The following is a 22,181-nucleotide window of genomic DNA, read 5'->3' on the forward strand; positions in this document are numbered from 1 at the left end:
AAACAAAGAAAACAAAAGACTTATTTGGAAATGTACGTGTCAGTATTATAGCAACATAATCAAAATTAATATTCGCCTTAATACACCATTACTTAAAATATCCCAATTGCACCCATTGGGGTGTTGTCCTTGAAATCTTCAAGAAAAAAAAACCGAAAAAGTTGTCTTGTTTTTTAACAACCATAAAAAATTGCTATTACGCAGCTATTGTTGTTGCATTTCCCCAGTTGGTAGCTTCGTTATATGGGTGACCATAGAAGCACATCCATATTGACAGCCTGTCTTCAAATGCGGCAAAGATCTTTACGCTCATTTAAAATGTTATTCAAAACATTTCGCCCAACTTTGGTCATGTATTTTCATATCCCAGTCATAGAGCGTTTCACATAGCAACACCTTAAGGCAACAGTTTTACGGAATTCTGGTACACCTGTCCTCAGGAAAAGTAATACGAAAACAATCTTTCTTCTCGGGCAATACAAAAGCCAAGTTAAATGGAAGGAGCATACAAATAAGTTTTGTGTTAATTTCTGGATATTTTTTTTTTGCATTTTGTCTTTCCCAGCGTGAATAACAAAGACCGAAATTCTTGGAAAACTTACAACATAAGTTCCAAAGAAAAGTTTAGGGAGGTGGAAGGGGACGAGTGTGGGTAAAAAGGACATGATAATAAACAATCAACACTTGTTGTCAGACAGAATAACAACCTTCAGCCACCTTCGCTTCCAACGGACAGACCAACTCATATGACGATGGACCCGACAGACGGGCAATAGGACAATTTCCACAACAGTAAATACGAGGTGTACGAAACAAAGGTGCCAAGTATTCACTGACAACAAAAAGTTCTTCCCTCCTGCTCATCGACTGACGGCGATAAAGTGAATGGGAGGGTAATAGGGCACACTGAAGATGGAGTAATAGCTGCATAATGTATTTGTTCTTGTTGTTTATTTCAAGTACACCATGAACAAATTACTTGGCAAATAATAGCAAAAGTGTCATATCAAACAAGAAACAATCTGTTATTGTAAACCGAGAAAGCCTGCCCGGGAGGGGTAAAGAGACTTGCTATAGTGCACTCCAAGAACACAATAATAATAAGCACACATATTAAATCGCTAGAATGGCTAGGTGTGGTGATAGTATGAGATCTACAATGCCAGCTAAAGGGAGTGGGTTGGCGATAAAAACATAGAATCTCAAAGGCATAGAAGAACATATTAGGGACTACCGAGGTTCGACTTGTGCTTAAAGGAATTCAATCCAGGTATCGAAAAAAAGAACACAATATTTATGACTTTGTGTGGTACTCCTTCCGGTCTAAGCTATAAGACAAGTTGGACTTATCAATGATCCTGGACCCTTATGGGATTCTCGAGGGAAATGTTGTACGATTGGTGTTATGAACACCACTTTAGGAAGATAACTTTTAACATTCTGAATCAATTGATCTGATACAAGTATTCCATATACGGCTATTATAAAAAGTAGCTTTATAAATGAAACTACCATTGAAGGTAGTAGGTATACAAAAATCGATAATCTATATCTACATGACCCTACAATTCGCTCATGCCTCACACAAAATGCAGGAAAAAAGTAGCAAACGTCGCAAACTTAAATTACTTCAGTCCCTTCAGCTAGGCAGTGATATCCAAGATGATGATATGTGCGATGAAATTTAAATTCTCAGGAATGACCATAAAATTATTAACGAATTTACTTTTTGGCTTATTGGAGCCAATTTTCATATTAATTAAAAATTTTCAAAATTGTAGCTGGCCATTCGCTGATGCAACTAAAGCTTGGATGGACATTATGGAGCATGAAACTCAAGAATAGTTTGAAGTTGCGAAGGAGAGATGTTGATCTAATATAAAAAGATCGATCCAATACGTATATAATTCAGTTTGACAAAGTAGACATAAAATTTTGACAAAATTTTCTACAGAAATAAAATTTTAACAAAATTTTCTATAGAAATACAATTTTTCACAAAATTTTCTATAGAAATAAAAATTTTCACAAAATTTTCTATAGAAAGAATATTTTGACAAAAATGTCTACAGAAATAAAATTTTAACAAAATTTTCTATAGAAATAAACTTTTGGCAACATTTTCTATAGAAATAAAATCTTGGTACATTATTTTTGGCTCTTGTGGCAACCTTGATTATGAACCGATATGGACCAATTTTTGTGTGATTGAAACAATTTTGGTATGGTTGTTAACGACCATATACTAATTTGAACCGGATCGGATGAGTTTTGCTCCTCCATGAGGCTCCGGAGGTCAAATCTGGAGAACGTTTTATATGGGGGCTATATATAATTATGGACCGATATGCACCAATTTTTGCACGGTTGCTAGAGACCATATACCAATACCATGTACCAAATTTCAGCCGGATCGGATGAAATTTGCTTCTCTTAGAGGCTCCGCAACCTAAATCTGGGGATCGGTTTATATGGGGGCTATATATAATTATGGACCGATGTGGGCCAATTTTTGCATGATTGTTAGAGATCATATACCAACACCATGTACCAAATTTCAGCCGCATTGGATTAAATATGCTTCTCTTAGAGGCTCCACAAGCCAAATCTAGGGATCGGTTTATATGGGGGCTATATATAATTAAGGACCGATATGGACCAATTTTTGCATGGTTGTTAGAGATCATATACCAACACCATGTACCAAATTTCAGCCGGATCGGATGAAATATGCTTCTCTTAGAGGCTCCACAAACCAAATCTGGGGATCGGTTTATATGGGGGCTATATATAATTATGGACCGATGTGGACCAATTTTTGCATGGTTGTTAGTGACCATATACCAATACCATGTACCAAATTTCAGCTGGATCGGATGCAATTTGCTTCTCTTTGAGGCTTCGCAAGCCAAATCTGGAGATCGGTTTATATGGGGGCTATATATAATTATGGACCGATGTGGACCAATTTTTGCATGATTGTTAGAGACCATATACTAACACCATGTACCAAATTTCAGCCGGATCGGAATGAAATATGCTTCTCTTAGAGGCTCTACAAGCCAAATCTGGGGATCGGTTTATATGGGGGCTATATATAATTAAGGACCGATATGGACCAATTTTTGCATGGTTGTTAGAGACCATATACCAACACCATGTACCAAATTTCAGCCGGATCGGATGAAATATGCTTCTCTTAGAGGCTCCACAAACTAAATCTGGGGATCGGTTTATATGGGGGCTATATATAATTATGGACCGATGTGGACCAATTTTTGCATGGTTGTTAGATACCATATACCAACATCATGTACCAAATTTCAGCCGCATTGGATTAAATATGCTTCTCTTAGAGGCTCCACAAGCCAAATCTAGGGATCGGTTTATATGGGGGCTATATATAATTAAGGACCGATATGGACCAATTTTTGCATGGTTGTTAGAGATCATATACCAACACCATGTACCAAATTTCAGCCGGATCGGATGAAATATGCTTCTCTTAGAGGCTCCACAAACCAAATCTGGGGATCGGTTTATATGGGGGCTATATATAATTATGGACCGATGTGGACCAATTTTTGCATGGTTGTTAGTGACCATATACCAATACCATGTACCAAATTTCAGCTGGATCGGATGCAATTTGCTTCTCTTTGAGGCTTCGCAAGCCAAATCTGAGGGTCCCTTTATATGGGGGCTATACGTAAAAGTGGACCGATATGGCCCATTTTCAATACCATCCGACCTACATCGATAACAAATACTTGTGCCAAGTTTCAAGTCGATAGCTTGTTTCGTTCGGAAGTTAGCGTGATTTCAACAGACGGACGGACGGACGGACGGACATGCTTAGATCGACTCAGAATTTCACCACGACCCAGAATATATATACTTTATGGGGTCTTAGAGCAATATTTCGATATGTTACAAACGGAATGACAAAGTTAATATACCCCCATCCTATGATGGAGGGTATAAAAATATTCACAATTCCTTTAAATCAAAATTAGGTTTTCTACACTAGGTTTACGACTTTTGCGATATACGTATTATGCCGTCGTAAACGCACGTCGCAAAAGACACAGTTTGCGATAGGCCAATCATGATTATGACAAAATCCCATAAGTCGAGATAGGACAAATATTATGTTGTGTATAGTTTTTGGAGGTGCATCTTTCTGTCTTTACAGATTTTTGATATCTGCCCTAGATCTGGAGATATAGAATCGTGAGAAACATTACTCTCGAATTTTTAAGTTTAATTTTGACAAAACAACGTATTTCATCATATGTTGCCAAATACATTCGAAGTACTTGTATTATATTTTTGGCAAAACAACATAAGTCCACATAAGAATTCTGTAATTGATCCATTTTTTTTTACAAAACAACATATATCGAGTCATTGTCGAATAACAGATCCAAATAAGGGCACATTTAACTTCAGTTGTGTTGTTTTCTTAGTCAGGATATAATGGGACAAAACACTATAAATAAATATTTTTTTTTAATAAAATTTCATTTGACAAAACAACATAAGTCAGTACTTGCTAATTTTCTCCGGGTCGGGGAGTGCGATGTGAATTTGATAAAGTGGAAAAATAACCCATTGAAAAGGTCTATCATGCAAATATTAAACATTTTTCAGATGTTTTTTACGCAAGTTTTTGTGAACCCTTAAAAGTGTATTTTCGATCTTCTGTAAAATTTAGATTTTTACTTTTGGGGTTTCGTCATAATTCCACAGATATTTATGACAAAGTTTGTTGGATAATTACGTCCCAGCCATTTTTTCACTTCTTGTATTGCTAATCTTTCCGCGATTTTAATTTGAGAATACTCCAAATTCCACATGTCCCTCCAATTTGGGGACATCGGTGTAGAAACTAGACTAATCAAATTTGGTTTTATTATTACAGTTTTTATTTTGCCCTAAGACGTCGTAGGGCAAAAAAAATGGAAAAGGAACTGATATTATTAATATATTGAAAATGCCAAATACCAATCTACACTTGTTTAGGTATACATGTTTCATCATAGGATAAAGTGAATTTCAATAGCCTTCAGTAAAGATCTGACACGGAGAGGTGACTCATTTTGGGTCTTATATGCTAATTTCTAATGGAAATTGTTCTTTCCAAATTGAACCATTTCCACTACCATTGCAACATGCAACATTTTTGCGTATAACTAAAATTGAGGGTAATCAAATAATAGCAAAAGAAAACAATAAAAATAATTGAAACCGATTTTGATTTTCATTAAAGAAAAGAACTCCTTGCATTTTACGTCAGGATATCTCCAAGATTATCAAATTAGCTATTTTTCAGAGTGGAGTATAACAAGTATCATAGACCCGAAATCATCGACCTCCCTTAATACACCTTTGTAGGTGCATTGCAGGCGGCAATACACACATATAATTCTGCTAAGAAACATGGACCTGAGGTAACGCCAAAGCGCCTGTAATGCCTCAAGTCATGGCACAGCAATGAATTCACGTACAATGGAAATTTATGCACAATTTTGAAATGAAGATAAGCGCCGTGAAGAAGGATGAGTTGCGAAGGGTGCTTCGAGGATTCTTGTTCGGCAATATAAACAATATGAGATAGCAAGAAACCTTAAAACCATCAGGTTGAATGTCCTTTAGGATACCGGGAAGGATGTGACAACCCTGTGCATCATTCATCATTCACCATTTGAAGAAACCTAAAAACACACCACGAACGCTTATGTGTGTGACCGTAATGGTGATGTATTGTACTGCAGAAATAATGACAGATGCTGCTGCATTTATCTTCAGAATGTTAACCTTTCAAATGCCTTTTCCGCACCCTTCACCATCCCCCAAAGCACCTTTGTTTCAGAGTACCTAATATAAATAATGAAACGAAGTGAAAAACCAAAGCGAACAAAATGATATTAGGTAGAACAAATATTTTGCAATCCCGAGAATAGGAGCCATTGAATGCAAGAAATATTTCTGAATATAACCCGATAGGATATTTTCGAATCGGTCTATGTACTCTGAATTTGCATTTTATTTTCTTTACGCACTGAAAGTCATTGTATTCCAACTCGTACCTACTTCCCATATGAAATTCCAATTAAATGGTATTGGTGTTTTGTCGTAAAAATAAGATGCGAATGTATCTATTCCGAATACTGTACTTATATACAATACAATCGTCCCCAATGCGGACGGATACAGTTTCGATGTTTGTTCAGACTTCAATACAAACATATTAAAAGTATATATTACAGAAGAAACAGTTTTGGGACACCTTTAAACATTTTCCTCTGTAATCCGGAGTAGGTTATTTATATTGTACAATAAACGTGGTTGTTTGAGCTGCACGACGACGTAACGGGCGCGTATGACCGCATGAAGTGGACGAACTTTCAACTTTTCAATGTGTCTGGTACGTTGACAAATCTGTAAACGAAAAACGATCTAAAATCGGGACGACGAATTATTGAAGATAAAGTATCTTTTTATAAAGATACTTTATAACAAGTAAGGAAAGTCTAAAGTCGGGCGGGGCCGACTATATTATACCCTTCACCACTTTGTAAGTCCACATTTTCGATACCATATCAAATCCGTCCAATGTGTTGAATGCTATATGAATCCATACACATATATTCTGTATATCTGAGCAGATCTGTACAGAGTTCTGCAATACTTATAGATTTTACATTTAAGTCGGCTAATGCGCTGAGGTGGAACACAATGTTAGTAAAAAAATAAAGGAAACATTTAAATATGAACCAATTTTGAGGCAACTTCGCAAAAGTGTATTTATGATTTATCGGTCGATAGATGTGTAATAGAGTAGTAGGAAAATTTGAGTAATTTTAATAAGTTTATAATAATAAGGAAAATGTAGGTATTTCGGCCAGTTTTGCCTAAATAGGAAAAACATATATATGGAATCTATATCGAAATCTGAACCGATTGCAATCAAATTTCACATGCATAGTTACTATTTTGAATCTACTCCCTGTGCAAAATTTCACGTAAATCGGATAACAACTTTGACATCTGTGGTCATATGACGGAAAAATGGGCGAAAAATATATATGTGGGAGCTACATCAAAATCTGAACCGATTTCAACCAAAATAAACACGCATATGCAGAACCTTAATTCTACTGCCTGTGCAAAGTTTCAAGTTCAATTCTACTCCTTCTGCAAAATTTCACGTAAATCAGAGTAACACTTTTGCCTCTGTGGGCATATTAGTCCAAATCGGGCGAATGATATATATGGGAGCTATATCTAAATCTGAACCGACTGCAACTAAATTTTGCACAATTAACGATACTATAAAACGTACTCCTTGTGCAAAATTTCAAGCAACTCAGGGCAAAACTCTGGCTTTTGTGGCCATATAAATCCAAATCGGACGTAAGATATATATGGGAGCTATATCTAAATCGGAACCGATTTTAACCAAATTAAGCACACTTAACGATACTATTAAACGTACTTGTTGTGCAAAATTTGAAGCAAATCAGGGCAAAACTCTGGCTTTTGGGGCCATATAAATCCAAATCGGATGAAAGATATATATGGGAGCTATATCTAAATCTGAACCGATTTCAACTAAATTTGGCACAATTAACGATACCATTAAACGTACTCCTTGTACAAAATTTTAATCAAATCAGGGCAAAACTCTGGCTTTTGAAGCCATATAAGTCAAAATCGGACGAAAGATATATAGGGGAGCTATATCTAAATCTGAACCGATTTCAACTAAATTTGGCACAATTAACGATACTATTAAACGTACTCGTTGTGCAAAATTTGAAGCAAATCAGGGCAAAACTCTCGCTTTTGGGGCCATATAAGTCAAAATCGGACGAAAGATATATATGGGAGTTATATATTAATCTGAACCGATTTTGCTGATATTTGGTAGTTTTTACGGGACTGACAAAACATTCAGATGTACAAAATTTGAAGAACGTCGGTTCATAAATACGTGAATTATGATCAAATCGGTGATAACTATATATGGCAGCTATATTTAAATCTGAACCGATTTCTGAACCAAAATCAATAGCGATTGTCTTCTACCCGAAGAAAGACGTTATGTCAAATTTGAGGACGATCGGACTTAAACTGCGACCTGTACTTTGTGCACAAAATTACATATACAGACAGACGGACGGACAGACAGACAGACGGACATCGCTAAATCGACTCAGAATTTAATTCTAAGCCGATCGGTATACTAAAAGATGGGTCTATGACAATTATTTCTCGGCGATACATACAAATACACAAACTTATTATACCCTGTACCACAGTAGTGGTGAAGGGTATAAAAACATAGTAAACAGAGCAGAGGAGAGGAATGCACTCAGCAAATCTATTTGTGATCGCGCATATGCTGTGTAACTCAATGAAAAAATCACAGTCTTCAACGCATTTGAATATAACGTACGCAAGTGTGGCCGGATGGTATGTAATTCCACCTTAACGATTATAAGTTATATCTCATAAACTAATAATGTACTATATTTATACATACCCATCAAAAACAGGGAAAGTAACTGATACGGAAAACTGCTATTTGAGCTATAACACAATACTGCAACCTTGAGAATAATGACTTACCATCATCGGCTTGGATTTCATGTTTCCTAACACGTAGTTAATAGATTTGTCGCAAGCAATTTTGTTTTCTCATATTTTGTGGGAAACACGAATTTAATAAGTCTTCATGCTTCACTTGGGCATAATTTTGTCCCCTGTTTTAGTTAATTTATCTAACGTACGTAAAAAATTTTTAAAGTTATGGACAAATTAAATATAAAATATAATAAATTCGTGAATTAAATTGGTTTTAGTGACATAAAGAGTTAACCGTGCAACAATTGGCTCACATTTGTCCATAATTATTTACAAAATCCTTTATATAAACTAAAATACCTTTTTTGTCTAACATACACTCAAAAAAAAATTGAACTCTCTATTTCCCTAAAGCCAATATAATTTTATTTCAGTTGATTGAATCATTATGTTTGGACAAAGTTTTCTTTGCTCTAATAATTTTTTGCATTCGTTTATTAAAGCAACTAAAAAACGGGAAAAAATTATACACAAATGAAGCATAAAGATTTACTAAATTCGTACTTCTCACAAAATAGTTCATTATTTCCTTAAATTTGTAAATTTTATTACAAATGCTCCCACCTTGAAATTCGTATGACACTCTTACAATTTTGAACTCCAATTTTTCCTTCAAGCTGCAAATATTCTAACAATAATTTAAATTTGCTAAACCTAACCAACATTTTTCTTCCCGGTGGGTTCACTGTTTTTTCAGTGTAGACTCCATATGAACTAACTTACAATTGAGAAGATAATGTTAAGAGGGTTTAAGATACCTCGCCATCGGCAACTATTACCGCAAATCAAATAAATCGGTTATGGATGACTATTTTAGTAGAACTTTGGACGCAATCCATGGTAGAGGGTACATAAAATTCAGCTTGGACCAACTTTCGGGCGTATATACTTTTTTAATATTCACGTTTATTAAGATATTTTTTGGTAGTTTTTTTTCAGATTAGCATTGAAAGCCAATATCTTTTATGAGTCCTTAGGATTATAAAGAAACTCATAAATTCTGATTCTTCTATTTGGCTTTTTATTGGGTACTCGTGTGAATTCGAATGGAAAGCAAATACTTGCAAAGATTTTGAACGATGCGATAAAGTTAAGTACTGGTGCATTATTTTAATGCTACCTGAAGAAGCTTTCCACTTCTAGCGTTCTACTTCTATTCTTTTTGCCTCCAACCCCAACCCCACACAAATAACAAGAAACCACTCCATCTCCTGGCGGAGTCGAACAGCCTGCACTAATACTTTATATGGCAAAGGAATACATTAATGCATTTAGCGTGTGTGTTTGTGTGTGTGCCGATTGTAATACTTTAAGGCGAAGGATAAAACAAAAACTGAAGTCTGCATACAGTCAAACGAAAATCATTCTCCACAAAAATGGAATCACTTTAAATGAATAAATGTACACGTTTGTTCGCAGAGCTGTCGCTCAATTGCTTTTGTTGCAACTGCAATTGTTCAAAGTCCTTTGAAATCATGACACTTGTGTGGAGCGAAAGCTGTGGTGCCACCAACGAAAATCAAACACACATTAATATTAAACGATTTTTCACACAGACACATCGCCCGTGTCGTTGTGTGCAAACAAACCTGTTTTAGAGCTTCAAAATAAAGCAAATAAAAATGCATGACATACTAAGTATTCCATCTGTAGTGTGTATGTACATATATTCAAATCAAGTAACAGATGATGACTCTGTTCCTAGGATATTCTCATAAAATTTCACATCGACATTCAATCCTAGATTTGTGGCAAATAACTCATAAGGAAGCGATTTCTTTTCGGGTGATAGAAAGAGGTGCAAAAATTCAAAGATCTAAATATAGTCATTATACTTCGCGCCTATAGTTTTTGCAAAATCGCAGCGACCCGTTATAGTAGATATCAGGAGTGATATCTGACGTCTCGAGAAGACTAGCATATTTAGTGTGCGGTTTAAGTTTAAATGGGGCCATATTTGCTTGGTGTCGTTACAGCCCTTGAAATTCTCCCATCGAACATTTGCCATCATAACAGCCTTCTCACGCAGCATGAGCTTGAAGGTAGCCAGGGGCATACCAACAGATTCTAGTTCCCCTGGAATATGTAAGGTAGTCCCTAGCCTTGCCAACTCATCTGCTTCGCAGTTCCCCGGTATGTTCCTATGACCAGGCACCCATATTAGGTGAATATTGTACTGCTCAGCCATCCCATTTGAAATTTGCGGCAGTCGATGGCCGTTTTCGAGTTGAGGAACACAGAGTCCAAGGATTTTATTGCAGGTTGACTGTCTGAGTATATATTAATGCCAACATTTTTTGGAACATTACTTCTCAGCCAATTCTCCACCTCTCTTATTGCTAATATTTCAGCCTGAAAAACACTACTGTGATTAGGTAATCTTTTCGCTATTCGAATTTCCAGATCTTTAGAATATACTCCGAACCCCACTTGTCCGTTTTGGAGAGTAAGGGTGACACTTAAAGATACCAAAGTGTCGATTACCTCAAGACGTTGCTTCGGTCCGAAATATCGCAGCGTGCGATGGCTTTGTCGGCCGTTTGAAGGCCATAATTCGTGGCATAGATTGGCCATCGAAAAAATCTAAACTGATTCTAAAATTTGATGTTATTACCGACATTTTTTGCTTTTGAACAATCAAATTAAAAAACAAATTAATGAATATACAGTGCACTCGCGGTAACGTGAACTAATTAATACCAAGAGAGTTCACGTCAGCGACATTCAGCGAATCAGAACAAAACATAGCCATATACGGGAGTTTTACACGTTCTAGCGTGATAGTCTTTTATTTTTAGTTATTAGTAATATTAAAAACTTGATTTAATTTCATGAAAAAATTACAAAACAGAGGTAGAAACAAGTATATACGGCCGTAAGTGCGGCCAGGCCGAATTTTATGTACCCTCCACCATGGTTTGCGTTGAAACTTCTACGAAAGACTGTCATCCACAAATTTCAACTCACATGGTTGTTAAATATCATATACTACCACCACGTTCCAAATTTCAACCAGATCGGATGAATTTTGCTTCTCCAAAAGACTCCGGAGGTCAAATCTGGGGATCGGTTTATATGGGAGCTATATATTATTATGGACTGATAGGAACCAATTCCTGCATGGTTGTTGGATACCCTATACTAACATCACGTATCAAATTTCAACTGAATCAGATGAATTTTGGTCTTCCAAGAGGCTCCGGAGGTCAAATCTGAGGATCGGTTTATATGAGGCTATATATAATTATGGACCGATATGGACCAATTTTTGCATGGTTGTTAGATACCACATACTACCACCATGTACCAAATTTCAGCCGGATCGGATGAAATTTGCTTACCCCGAGTGCACATTAGCTCTAAAACGAGTTTCAAAGACGACACTCACGTGTTGTGGGTAACAATTCACAAAATATTTCATGTAATTAAAATCACAAAGAGTTATAACTCAAAATTTTTAGACAGTATTTTTATGGAATAGAATATCATTTAGAACATAGTTTTTAAGACATCTATTGTTTAAGCGATTTTGGCGGACACTTTAACTCTTTTACAATTTAATGGAAATTCTGTAATAATAATCGCTTTCTGTGCAGTAATACATCCGATTCAGACACATATAGTTTATAAAACTTGACCTTTTATCCGGACGGAGTGTAGAAGTACACATCATCCGTTTTTTAAACAAACCCATTATAAACTAGATCATATAGGTTATTAGTCATAAACACACAGATATTGCTTTGCTTATTTTTCCATATATACAGGTCAGGAGTGCATATCTATTTATAGAATTGCACACACAAGAACATTCAAAGACAGTTAATTTCAAGAAAGTATTAGTTGCAAACTTCTGATCCTCTTTCAAAAATGTTTCGCAAAGGTTTCAAAAGGCTCAACTGCAGTGTATTAAATGTTTACCACGTAACCCCAAATAATTTCATATAATGTGTAAACCTTTCGTTTTTCTCCGAAAAGTACATCGCTTTGAAAAAGATTCCTGTCTACGGTAAATCAAATTCTTGTAAAAGTTCGATACTTTCGAAGAAAACCGAAAAATTAACAAGACAACAACCTTTTAGATTTAATTTGTAGTTTCATGTACGTCAATTTTTCAGAGTAAGCATTGTTAGCTGCTTAAGAAGTCTACCGCGGTGATACTGGAACATCGTTCTACAAATATACTTAACTAATAAATAGTTTTGACTGTTTCCCACATACACACAAAAATTTTTTTTCTGATTCAATCACGAAATTAATTGATCCAATTAATTTTTAATTGAAATGTCTTCAATCACAGAAATGATAGTATCAATTAAAAAATTAATTGAAGGTCAATTAAAAAGTCAATTGATCCAATTAAAAAATTAATTGATACTATTATTTTTGTGATTGATTTTTGTTTCAATTAAAAAATTTGTTGAATCAATTAAATTTTTAATTGAATATTTTTTAAAACTCAATTAAAATTTTAATTGGAAAAATTTTCGTGAATTTTTTTTGTGTGTACGTTTCCAGTGATAGAATATATCTGGGTGTAAAGCTTGTTAATCGCATTAACTACTTTATAAAATATATTTGCAATGAATTTACTTCATTGAAATGAAAAAAAGTTCAGACTCGTGCCGTATATGTTTGCAATGACTACAAACAGTGGTGGTCATATAATTAGAGACACAATTTTTACCGAAAATTTTCACGGATTTTTAACGATCTGGATAATAAAAACATTTTTTTATGATATATATACTAAACAAATAAACAAAATTTTATTCATATTAACTTAAATACCGAAATTCAAATATTTTATGGGTTTTTGATTGGACAGCTAATTAAGGACATTTTGTATTTTTTGTTAACATTAATAAAAAAACTACATCAAGTATATACAATGACTCTATTTCACTTCTAATATATGCTTATATTTAATATTTTGTCGGATAATCTTTGGACGCAATCACAGCTCTGCACCACTGAGCAATACTCTCAACCAGACGTTGGCATCTTTCTACTGAGATATTCTGACATATATTTTTAACATTTTCAAATAATTCATCACCTACAGATTTTCTATTGGATTTAAATCTGGGCAGGCTAAAACGTTACTGTTTTGATCGGAAATCCAGGTTTTTACTCTTCATGTCGTATGTTTTGGATCATTATCCGGCATAAAAATGAATGTGCTTGGCGTATGTTCGCGACTGCTTCAGTAAATTACATTTTTTTATTAGCTTACGTAACAATGAGAGATGTGTAATTATTGAGAATAACAAATAACAGTTATAAAATCCCGTTACTTTACGCATAGGCCTTAAAACTGCCATACGCGAAGAAAAAATTCAAAGAAATATATATTAGAACAGTTTTTTAAAATGTCCCTAATAATATGGCCACCACTGTATATAATTGTTATTTTATAAAAAAACAAGTATATATGGCCGCAAGTTCGGCCAGGCCGAATCTTATGTACCCACCACCATGGATTGCGTAGAAACTTCTACGAAAGACTGTCATCCACAATCGAATTACTTGGGTTGTGGTATCTTAAAACTTCTTAACATCGTTTTCTAAATTGTTATTTAGTCCATACATGGTATATATTAGACAAAAAAGTTATGTATAGTTAAGTCTACAAATAATTACGAATCGATATGGAATTTTGTACGTAGAGAGCCAGAATTGAAATATGGGGGTCGCTTATATGGGGGCTATATACAATTATGAACTTGATATGGACCAATTTTTGTGTGATTGGGGATCGATTTATCTGAGGGCCATATATAACTATAGACCGATATGGACCTAGTTAGGCATGGTTGTTAACGACCATATACTAGCACAATGTACCAAATTTCAACTCACTCGGATGAAATTTGCTCCTCCAAGAGGTTCCAAAACCAAATCTCGGGATCGGTTTATATGGGGCTATGTACGATTATGGACTGATATGGACCACTTTTGGCATGGTTGTTAAATATCATATACTACCACCACGTACCAAATTTCAAGCAGTTCGGATAAATTTTGCTTCTCCAAAAGGCACCGGAGGTCAAATCTGGTCATCGGTTTATATGGAAGCTATATATAATTATGGACTGATAGGAACCAATTCCTGCATGGTTGTTGGATACCATATACTAATATCACGTACCAAATTCCAACCGAATGGGAAGAATTTTGCTCTTCCAAGGGGCTCTGGAGGTCAAATCTGGGGATCGGTTTATATGGGGCCTATATATAATTATGGACCGATATCGACCAATTTTTGCATGGGATTTTGAGGCCATATATTAACACCACGTACCAAATTTCAACTAAATCAGATTAATTTTGGTCTTCCAAGAGGTTCCGAAGGTCGAATCTGGTGATCGGTTTATATGGGGGCTATATATAATTATGAACCGATGTGGACCAATTTTTGCATGGTTGTTAGAGACCATATACTAACATCACGTACCAAATTTCAGTCGGATCGGATGAAATTTGCTTCTCTTAGAGGCCTTGCAAGCCAAATCGGGGGATCGGTTTATATGGGGGCTATATATAATTATGGACCGATGTGGACCAATTTTTGCATGGTTGTTAGAGACCATATACTAACACCATGTACCAAATTTCAGCCGGATCGGATGAAATTTGCTTCTCTTAGAGGCCTCGCAAGCCAAATCGGGGGATCGGTTTATATGGGGGCTATATATAAGCATGGACCGATGTCGACCAATTTTTGCGTGGTTGTTAGAGACCATATACTAACAACATGTACCAACTTTCAGCCGGATCGGTTGAAATTTGCTTCTCTTAGAGGCCTCGCAAGCCAAATCAGGGGATCGGTTTATATGGGGGCTATATATAATTATAGACCGATGTGGACCAATTTTTGAATGGTTATTAGAGACCATATACTAACACCATGTACCAAATTTCAGCCGGATCGGATGAAATTTGCTTCTCTTAGAGGCCTCGCAAGCCAAATTTTGGGGTCCGTTTATATGGGGGCTATACGTAAAAGTGGACCGATATGGCCCATTGGCAATGCCGTCCGACCTACATCAATAACAACTACTTGTGCCAAGTTTCAAGTCGATAGCTCGTTTCGTTCGGAAGTTAGCGTGATTTCAACAGACGGACGGACGGACGGACATGCTCAGATCGACTCAGAATTTCACCACGACCCAGAATATATATACTTTATGGGGTCTTAGAGCAATATTTCGATGTGTTACAAACGGAATGACAAAGTTAATATACCCCCCATCCTATGGTGGTGGGTATAAAAAATCTCCCATTCTCTGGAACTATGTGAGTAATTGAATCGAAGCATAACGCATCAGGGGTTTCCAGCAAGTCATCAACAAACAATTGATGAAAGAAAACTGAAACACTATTGCATTGGTAATAAACGTCAGTCAGAAACGCAAGTCGAGCCATTAGCATTTATATTTGTACCTGGAACATTTGCATTTAGAGATTCATAGGAAAAATTTGCCTCTTCCATGAATTTGTAGGCTCATACTATTTAAGTTAGATTGAAACTTCACTAAGTGTTGCTTTCCTAGAAATCCCCTAATGCTAACACAATAATTGTCACTGGTTGGTGTAGGGTGGATCGAGAAACAAATTTCATTGTAATTTTTTAACGTTAGGTTAAATTATTTGGTAAATGATATGCAGTGTCTAAAATCATTTTTGTTGCATTTTCCATTGGTAGGTATTTATTTTTATTTATAATCCAAACTAGATATACCAATCAAATATGACATTCCATGCAATTATAAATAACAAAAAAATGTTCGTCAATCCCCTCTATTGTTCATTCACATGCAGAGCAAACGGAAAGAAACTGATTTCCCTCTGACACCTATGCAGCCTATTTCCACTTAAGGCAACATGCTCCGAACAGTTTTTCTCTCTCAAGCATACACACACACATACCCTCACTGAACAGTTAAGATGGATACCATGCTGTACGCTTAATTGCAATGGTGTTAACAATTTGCCTTCAACCAGGATACCTTGTTTCCTTTTTCCTCTTGGCCGTGTTTCTATAACTAGTTTTCCTGCATCGTTTCATTTTAATTCTTCTCTTGCTTTTTTTTTTGTTCTTTGTATGCTTTTCTTTGGACTCTCATTTGAAAGCTGTGGGTTCTTTACTGATTGAAGAAAATTGTTTAATTGTTTGCTTTTCCTTGCAATAAAGATGTCTAGATCTCTCATACGAGCCCAAGACGACAATGCCAATATGGATATGTGCATATGTAGCAGTGTTTATGTGTACGTGTGTGTGTGTGTGTGTTAACATATTCATCAATGTTTCTTGAACATTGTTCCTAATTAATTGTATAACATACTATGGGTTTTGTTTTTTTTTTGCAGAATCTTGTTTTTTATTCACAACCTCCCCTTCTCTTCACTATCGTTTCAGCTCCACCGTCATCAATTGAAATAAAGGGTTATGAAAACAACGCAAAAGTGGAGGTTAGAGAGAACCAGGATCTATCTCTGAAGTGTGTGGTGTCGAATGCCAAGCCTGCTGCACAAATTGTTTGGTATCGGGGAAATGTGGAGTACAAACCAGGTGAGTTTAACTAGCAACACTACGCAACATAAAATTTTATCGTTATTAAAAAATCATCACTTGACGATGCTCTTCATCTAAAAATGGAGTAGGTGGTATATAATAAAATTTTCATAACTCTTCCAAAGAATTTAAGCCGTGACACAGAAAGTTAGAACTTTTACCAGATTGAATTGATTGCCATTATGGTAGATGATTACCATATTATCGCTTAGATGCGGGAATTTTCTTTAAAATATTGTTTATAAAATTTTACAACAGTTCAGTTGATTTAGTCTTAGTAGACAAGCATAAATATAATATATTTATGCTTGTCTACTGAAGTAAAAGTTCGAAATTTGTTTTGAAATGGCAATCCACGTTTTGATACTAATGTAGTATTGGCCATTTTGTTCGGCTTACACAGTCATCAATTCCTGTCCAGATTCTAACAATCTCCCAATTATTGAAATGAATATCTATCCTACTGAATTGTGATCGTGACATTTTTATGAACCGACATTTCGATAGGTTAGTAGGGTAATGGAGTTTTTATAAAATACATTATTAAGTTTCGGCTTAGCGCAGTAGAACCTAATATATTTATAACCTTAACCACAACTATGGTACAGGGTATAATAAGTTTGTTTTTAATTTGTTTAAATCTCAACCATTTATTGCACATCAAAAGAAGTACTTCGTTGGGCGGGAATCCGGGAGAAATTCTTACTTGCGCGGGAATGTTAAAAGTCCGAGAAAAAATCCTTATAGTTTAATTGAGTCCCACACTGAAAAACAGTGAAAATTTAGATTATTTTTAGAAAATTTAAACTAAACAGTATTACAAATGCTGACATCACACCGATATAAAATTTATTACGAACAATTAATATTCTTCACTTGTTAAAGAACATTTTGTAGTTTGAAGGAAAAAATTGGATTTCAAAATTGCAAGAATGTTTTTAATGCCATACGACATTCAAGATGGGTCCATTTCTAGTAAAGTTTAAGAATTTAAAGAAATGTTGAACTTTTTTGAGAAGTACGAATTTAGTAAAACTTTGTATATCTTTGTATGTATAAATTGGCTTTAATGAAATAGACGCTTAACTTTTTTTGATTGCAGCTACAAGATATTTGGTGTTTACCAGTTGCGGGATAGTTGAATCATTCTTTGTAAAAGGCGGATACAGCACTGTTAGAAAAATAAGTTTTTCATATGTTCCAATATAAACAAAATGTGTTTCGGGCAGAATTTGTTAAGCACAATATACTTAAGTGCAAAAATGTAATGTTCCTAAACTAGCATTAAATGTTTTGGACACATATGTTAATATGTTAGATAATATTATGTTTGGGACATGAATGTCACATAAAAATAATATGTGTAAATGTAGACATATATAAATTTACAAATTTCGAGTAAACATATATATGTTGTGATATTTTATTCAGAGAGCGACAAAGCAAGAGAGAGTATAGAAAAAGTAATAGAGATGGAAACCGGGAGGGTTGACGAAAGATATCAACATAACACAGCGGGAGAATTAAAAGAGAGCAATTTCTGTGAAACTGCTTGTATGTTGTTTCGGAAAACTGTTTTATGAGTTCATTGGTTTTGGCAATACACTTGACATGATAATAAGGCTTCGCCAAAAATTTGATATGCTTAGGTCACATTATTGGCAAAATTTGTTTTTTCTTGGTTCGTCAAAAAGAATAGTGGAAAATATATAAAAATTATAAAGGTGGGACATTAAAATGAAAAATGGGGAAATTGTGAAAATTTAAACAGTACAATGTATAAAAACAAAGTTTAGTTCCTCTTTATTATTAGATTAGGTTAGGTTAGGTGGCAGCCCGATGTATCAGGCTCACTTAGACTGCCATTGTGATACCACATTGGTGAACTTCTCTCTTATCACTGAGTGCTGCCCGATTCCATGTTAAGCTCAATGCCAAGGGACCTCCTCTTTAGTCCGAACGGCGTTCCACATTCCAGTGAAACCACTTAGAGAAGCTTTGAAACCCTCAGAAATGTCACCAGCATTACTAAGGTGGGATAATCCACCGCTGAAAAACTTTTTGGTGTTCAGTCGTAGCAGGAATCGAACCCACGACCTTGTGTATGTAAGGCGGGCATGCTAACGATTGCACCACGGTGGCTCCTCTTTATTATTAAGTAGTCCAAGAGGAGTTGACGGACACTTTCAAAAATAAAAGCGGGCATTAAGTTCGAGTTTTGCCGTTAAAATTTATTTTTGTTTTAGAGGCAAAACTCGAGTCTCTAAAAGCACAATAACATTATAACTTTTTTGGCAAGTTGTATTATAACTTGGTGGGGAATGAATCAAAGCAACAATTGAAAAAGTTTATTTTCTTTAAAATGAATGCAATTTTTCGTTAATAAAAATTCATATTTCTTTGTATTTCTAAATACGATAAATTATAAATACATTTAAAATGTCGTTAAATGCTAGTAAAAAATAATTCATGCCTAAATAAATTTATGTTTATATTGTAAAATTATTTATGTTTATACTCGACTTCACGTTTTTCTTTTGTTAGATTTTTTCGAAAATTTCAAACTTTTATACCAAAAACATTTTTGCAATAAAAAAATAATATTTTATCCAAAAGCTCAGTTCATTTCGTTTATATTAAGCACTGTTCCTTTCTGACTGTAAATCTTTAATAACAAACATTTCGAAGTTTCATTGTAAACATTTAATATAGTAATGTATAAATATAAATATATATTGAAAAAAAAAAATGGTGTTTGGTCGAAGCAGGGATTGAACCCAGGACCCTTTGCATGCAAGGCGGACATGCTAACCATTGCTCCACGTTGTCAACAAATGTTATGCTATATAAATGTAACTTATAACGATAAGTTTCTATTAGTGACTATAACAGCTACGTAGCCCAGTGGATAGTGTATTGACTTACAAACTGTATGGTCCTCGTTTCGATTCTCCATCCATACGAAAGGTAAAATGTAACAAAGTTATAAAATTTAATAATTTCTTTAGCATTGTTTGTATTACAGAAAAAGGTCCTAAGAACTAAAAAACCTCGTGGAAGTGAGACAGATTTGAGGGAATAAGCAATTAGGCAAAAATAATTTTTTTGAGCACAATCTTCTTTGGGAGAAAATTCTTTCAAGCATATACATTTTTGAGCTCAACATGCTTCCAAACATATAATATGTTCACATAAAGATTAGGTTAGGTGGCAGCCCGATGTATCAGGCTCACTTAGACTTTTCAGTCCATTGTGATACCACATTGGTGAACAAACATAATAACCCAGCAAAAACTAGGTAAGCACATCTCATTACAAGTTACATTACCAGGAGTAAAGCTGTCATTACACATTGCATTACATTGCGGTGAGTTATAATGACTAACTTGTAATGGCAATAATAACTACTTCTCGGTAATTTTTGAATTGATATTCTCAAAATGTAATGCATTTGGCCGTTAATGACTTAATAAAATATAATAAATGACGGTGGCATTAGGTATAATTATTCACATAATTGAGCATTTACTTAAAAGAAAAGGTATCAACTATAAATAAATAAAATAAAAAAAAAACTCAATAAGAATATGTTATGTAACGGTAATTCTGAAGATTTTTCCGTTAAGGAATATTCTTCACGAATATTTCATAATAATTGTGTTTTAAATTAATGATATTACCATTTTAAATAAATGCTTTATTATACCTCATTCACATTAAACTTTCAAAATCGACTTCACACTTTCAAAATCGACTTCAACTGCCATTTGCCTTATAAAAAGGATATATAAAATCCACTTTTAGTAGATTTCGAACATAATGTGAATCTAACTCCCTTAAACGACAACATTTATTTATATTTTAACTGTGAAAATAATTTGCCTGTAATCTTATTTAGATGATTTGTTACATTTTTGTTATACCCTCCACCATAGGACTGGGGTATATTAACTTTGTCATTCCGTTTGTAACACATCGAAATATTGCTCTAAGACCCCATAAAGTATATATATGTAGGTCGGATGGTATTGTAAATGGGCCATATCGGCCCACTTTTACGTATAACCCCCATATAAACGAACCCCCAAATTTGGTTTGCGGGGACTCTAAGAGAAGGAAATTTCATCCGATCCGGCTGAAATTTGGTACATGGTGTCAGCATATGACCTAACAACCATGCAAAACTTGGTCCACATCGGTCCATAATTATATATAGTTCCATATAAACCGATCTTCAGATTTGGCTTGCGGAGCCTCTAACAGAAGCAAATTTCATCCGATCCGGCTGAAATTTGCTACATGGTGTTAGTGTATGGTCTCTAATAACCATGCCAAAATTGGTCGAAATCGGTCCATAATTATATAGCCCCCATATAAACCGGTTACCAGATTTGACCTCCGGAGCCTCTTGGAAGACCAAAATTCATCCGAGATTGGGTTTTGGAGCCTCATGGAGGAGCAAATTGCATCCGAATCAGATGAAATTTGGTACATTGTGCTAGTATATGACCGTTAACAACCATGCCTAACTAGGTCCATATCGGTCTATAGTTATATATAGCCCTCAGATAAATCGATCCCCAATCACAAAAAATTGGTCCATATCAAGTTCATAATTGTATATAGCCCCCATATAAGCGACCCCGATATTTCAATTCTGGCTCTCTACCACGTATGGACTAATTCACAATTTAGAAAACGATGTTAAGAAGTTTTAAGGTACCACAACCCAAGTAATTCGATTGTGGATGACAGTCTTTCGTAGAAGTTTCTACGCAATCCATCGTGGAGGGTACATAAGATTCGGCTTGGCCGAACTTACGGCCGTATATACTTGTTTATTTCTACAATATTCGTTTCTATTCAAGTAATGTTCATATTACAGCATTACTCGCCATATTTTGATCCATTGTAATCGGCTAGAGAAGTCAATATTTTCGAGATTTGGTTG

The 22,181-nt window shown here is 35.0% G+C and overlaps 1 protein-coding gene across 5 annotated transcripts in view; it reads left to right on the plus strand.

The window, feature by feature from the left end:
* sns (nephrin adhesion molecule sticks and stones) overlaps window positions 1-22,181 on the plus strand; it is a 515,450-nt gene that overhangs the window by 161,717 nt on the left and 331,552 nt on the right. For all 5 annotated transcript variants that reach the window (XR_012722648.1, XM_075309654.1, XM_075309651.1 and 2 more), the window contains exon 3: window positions 17,075-17,227. Coding sequence is in view for 4 of the 5 variants with exons in the window: in XM_075309654.1 (XP_075165769.1) it covers window positions 17,075-17,227 (153 nt within the window). In the remaining variant the exon portion in view is untranslated. The remainder of the gene's footprint in view (window positions 1-17,074; window positions 17,228-22,181) is intronic.

This window comes from Haematobia irritans, chromosome 5 (genome assembly GCF_050003625.1).
Source record: "Haematobia irritans isolate KBUSLIRL chromosome 5, ASM5000362v1, whole genome shotgun sequence".
Classification (NCBI taxonomy): Eukaryota; Metazoa; Arthropoda; class Insecta; order Diptera; family Muscidae; genus Haematobia; species Haematobia irritans.